The following is a 2,717-nucleotide window of genomic DNA, read 5'->3' as shown; positions in this document are numbered from 1 at the left end:
GTGTTGACATAACAATGAAAGCGGTTTGGGACCTTGTAAGACCCCTGAATGGGCTCGTAGACACCTGTGACCATGGATCACAAGTTGTGGATCACTGCTGTATTGTCCCTCAGCCTAGAGTACCCACCCCCCTTATCTTCTCCACTTGCCCAATCACAGGGCACCTCCTCCAGGCAGACTTCCCTGAAGCACACCCCCATCCAGGGTCTCATGCAGACAGCACTGACTGTGCCTGCTTCTGCAGCCCTCTTCCCAAGGGACGGTCAGCTACCAGGACACATGTCCCCCTGCGGAACCCCCAGGGAGGAAACCTAGGACATGTTTCAGAGAGAATGAGGGGGAAGAAAGTGGCTGAATGGCTCCACTCCTACAGCATGTTCAGACTCAGAAGATCAGAGCTGAGCTAGCCCAGCCAAGATTGGCTGGGTAGGACCTGGATCTCCCCAGAGTCCTACCTCTGAGTTCACCCGCCAGGCTCAGAAACCCAAGAACCACACCTGGCCTTGCTGTTCCACAGAAGTTTATTGATCAGCAGATGACGCCTCCAGGGGCAGTGAGCCCAGGACCATCTGCCCACCACAGAGCACCTCAGCTGGGCTTCTCTCTGCCCAGGGGCCCGGGAGCTTTCACCGACCTAGCGGATCATTGCCTTACAGCTTAGCAGCTTTTGGCTTTTTATCATATTTTGGCTCCTCAGCCCCTTACTGCATATCATTTTTCTCCTCTGGCAAAAAAACCCCAAGTGAATCCGAGGCCAGTGATGCCCATGAGGTTGTGCTGTCCAAACACGCCTCTGAGCACCTTGTCCTCATGGTCAGGGAAGGATGAGAACTCTTGGCCTTGGTTGCTCCCAAATGTGGCCACCCGACCGTGGTTTGTGTACAGTATCAGGGACAGAAGGAAGACCTGGTATGTGCCCTGGACCGCAATGAAGTGCCCATCTGGTTGCAAGATTAACTCTTCGCACCTGCCGGTGTTGGGGGTGCCTTGTTGCTTGCTCCAGGAGTTTCTGAATCTCAGTTGGATGCTGTGGGAGAGGGAGACTTCAAACGCCCAGACCCCGGATGGTGGGCGTAATTACAGGAGCCCTCACTGGGCTACTTCCTGGCACCTCCATGAGCCTACACCACTCACTGGTTCTTCGAGGTTTGGGAGACCCTATCCCACTTCACCCTCGCCTGGGTCTCCAGCTCCCAGCCTCCCAGTCAGCTGTGCCCAGCTAAGACCTCAGAGACAATACCCCAACCTCTGTAGAACTGCCCTCTGCACACTTCTAAGGATTTTGTTTCCAGTCAGTGGTCCACTCTGATCCTCTCCATTTTTCCCAGACAAGACAGGTAATGACCTGATTTCTTCCATCGGGGATTCTGGGACTGACAGGCTGTGTTTTGGTTTTAGTTGAGTTTGGGTCAAAAGGAGACAATCAGGGGAAGCAACCACCTAACCCTTTTAAAGGAACCCTGGTGTCACAGTGGTTAAGTGCTTGGCAGCTAACCAACAGGTCAGTGGTTCAAACTCAGCAGCAGCTCAGAGAGAGTAAGAGGAGACTGTCTGCCTCCATGAAGAGTTACAGTCCCAGAACCCCAAAGGGGCAGTTCTACTCATTCACAGGGTGACTACAAGCTCTACTCTCTCATAGGGTGACTCTCTCATGGTGGTGAGTTTGGTTTCCCATCGAGATGAACAGCCCTGGAAACCACAAGGGGCCGTGTGACTCTGTCCTGCAGGGTCCCTCTGAGTCTAAGTCCATGAAACAGCAGTGGTCTTTGGCTTTCTTCTGCTTTAGATCAACCCAGGACACAACTGCAGGACTTGACAGAGAGGCAGGGCGACTGTGGCTGGGGAGCAGGGGAGAAGTCATCGGGGCAATGGGACAAATTAAAGAGGATGGGTGGGCCGCCCATAGCTTCAAGGGACCAATTGGCCAAAGAAGTCTCTAGGAACTAGACACAGAGGTGGGAATGGAAGCTGAGAGTTCCCTCCCCTCAACTCTGCCAGACTGTGGGGTGAGTTGGGATACAGACAGGACTCCCGGGACTGACTCCTACTCACCTTTTAAGCAGCCCGAGTGCACCTATACAGACTCGCATGCCTGTAATGTCCTCTTCGTCTTCAGCAGAAGAGGTGAAGGTAGTACCTCCCCCCGGGCCATACATTTCTGGGTGAACAGGAAAAGCCACACAGGGCATGTCTCTGTCCCCATTAATGGACACCCCCCTGCTTATGCCTGTAGTTAATCTGTGGCCAGAGCTGGCATGGGAGCCACCTGGAGGGTGCACTGCAAAGGGGTCCACTTACCACTGGCCCAGCAGGAGGAGGTCCCCAGAAGGGCGAGAGTCAGCCACAGCAGCATGGTGTGCACAGTGAGTCTCAAGGTTCCTGGAGAGAGGAGGCTAGGAGTGGTCGTGCTAATCAAAGGTGCCCTGACTCCCAAACTCCACTGGGCCCCCCTTGGGAGAGAGCACCTCTTACCTGGCTGGAGAGTCCAGGGCCCAAGTGCCCTTGTTGTGTCTGGGTTCCTTACGCCAGCCTTTATACCCTCTAGCTCCAAGGACCCACATCCAGAAGGAGGGAGTGAGGGACAAGGGGACAGGAAGGTGTTGGGCGTGTCAGTCCGTGCCCCACAGCCTGAACAAACAGACTGGAGTAGTGACTATCCTGACATTGCTGCCTCAGAGTCAGGCAGGTGTCCATCCCCAGGGGTGGCATAATAGGTG

The 2,717-nt window shown here is 54.7% G+C and overlaps 1 protein-coding gene across 1 annotated transcript; it reads right to left on the bottom strand.

The window, feature by feature from the left end:
- Positions 1 to 711: 711 nt before the first annotated feature.
- On the bottom strand, positions 712 to 2,353 carry LOC142422843 (pancreatic adenocarcinoma up-regulated factor-like). Its single transcript, XM_075528074.1, has 3 exons — positions 2,299 to 2,353; positions 2,053 to 2,158; positions 712 to 1,027 (listed from the first exon to the last, which is right to left on the bottom strand). The coding sequence occupies exons 1-3, from the start codon at positions 2,351 to 2,353 to the stop codon at positions 712 to 714; spliced, it is 477 nt and encodes a 158-aa protein (XP_075384189.1).
- Positions 2,354 to 2,717: the final 364 nt, after the last annotated feature.

The sequence above is a fragment of the Tenrec ecaudatus genome, chromosome 12 (assembly GCF_050624435.1).
Source record: "Tenrec ecaudatus isolate mTenEca1 chromosome 12, mTenEca1.hap1, whole genome shotgun sequence".
NCBI classification, from domain to species: Eukaryota; Metazoa; Chordata; class Mammalia; order Afrosoricida; family Tenrecidae; genus Tenrec; species Tenrec ecaudatus.
The sequence above is the reverse complement of the archived record's forward strand: the minus strand, read 5'-3'. Positions and strand labels throughout refer to the sequence as shown.

What these genes read in the sequence shown, in the direction of transcription:
- LOC142422843 (XM_075528074.1), bottom strand. Translation starts at nt 2,353, where the DNA reads ATGCTGCTGTGGCTGACTCTCGCCCTTCTGGGGACCTCCTCCTGCTGG. An exon ending in CTCCTCCTGCTGGGCCAGTG is followed by an intron (nt 2,159 to 2,298) that starts GTAAGTGGACCC and finishes CTGTTCACCCAG; the next exon opens with AAATGTATGGCCCGGGGGGA. An exon ending in GCACTCGGGCTGCTTAAAAG is followed by an intron (nt 1,028 to 2,052) that starts GTGAGTAGGAGT and finishes CCTCTCCCACAG; the next exon opens with CATCCAACTGAGATTCAGAA.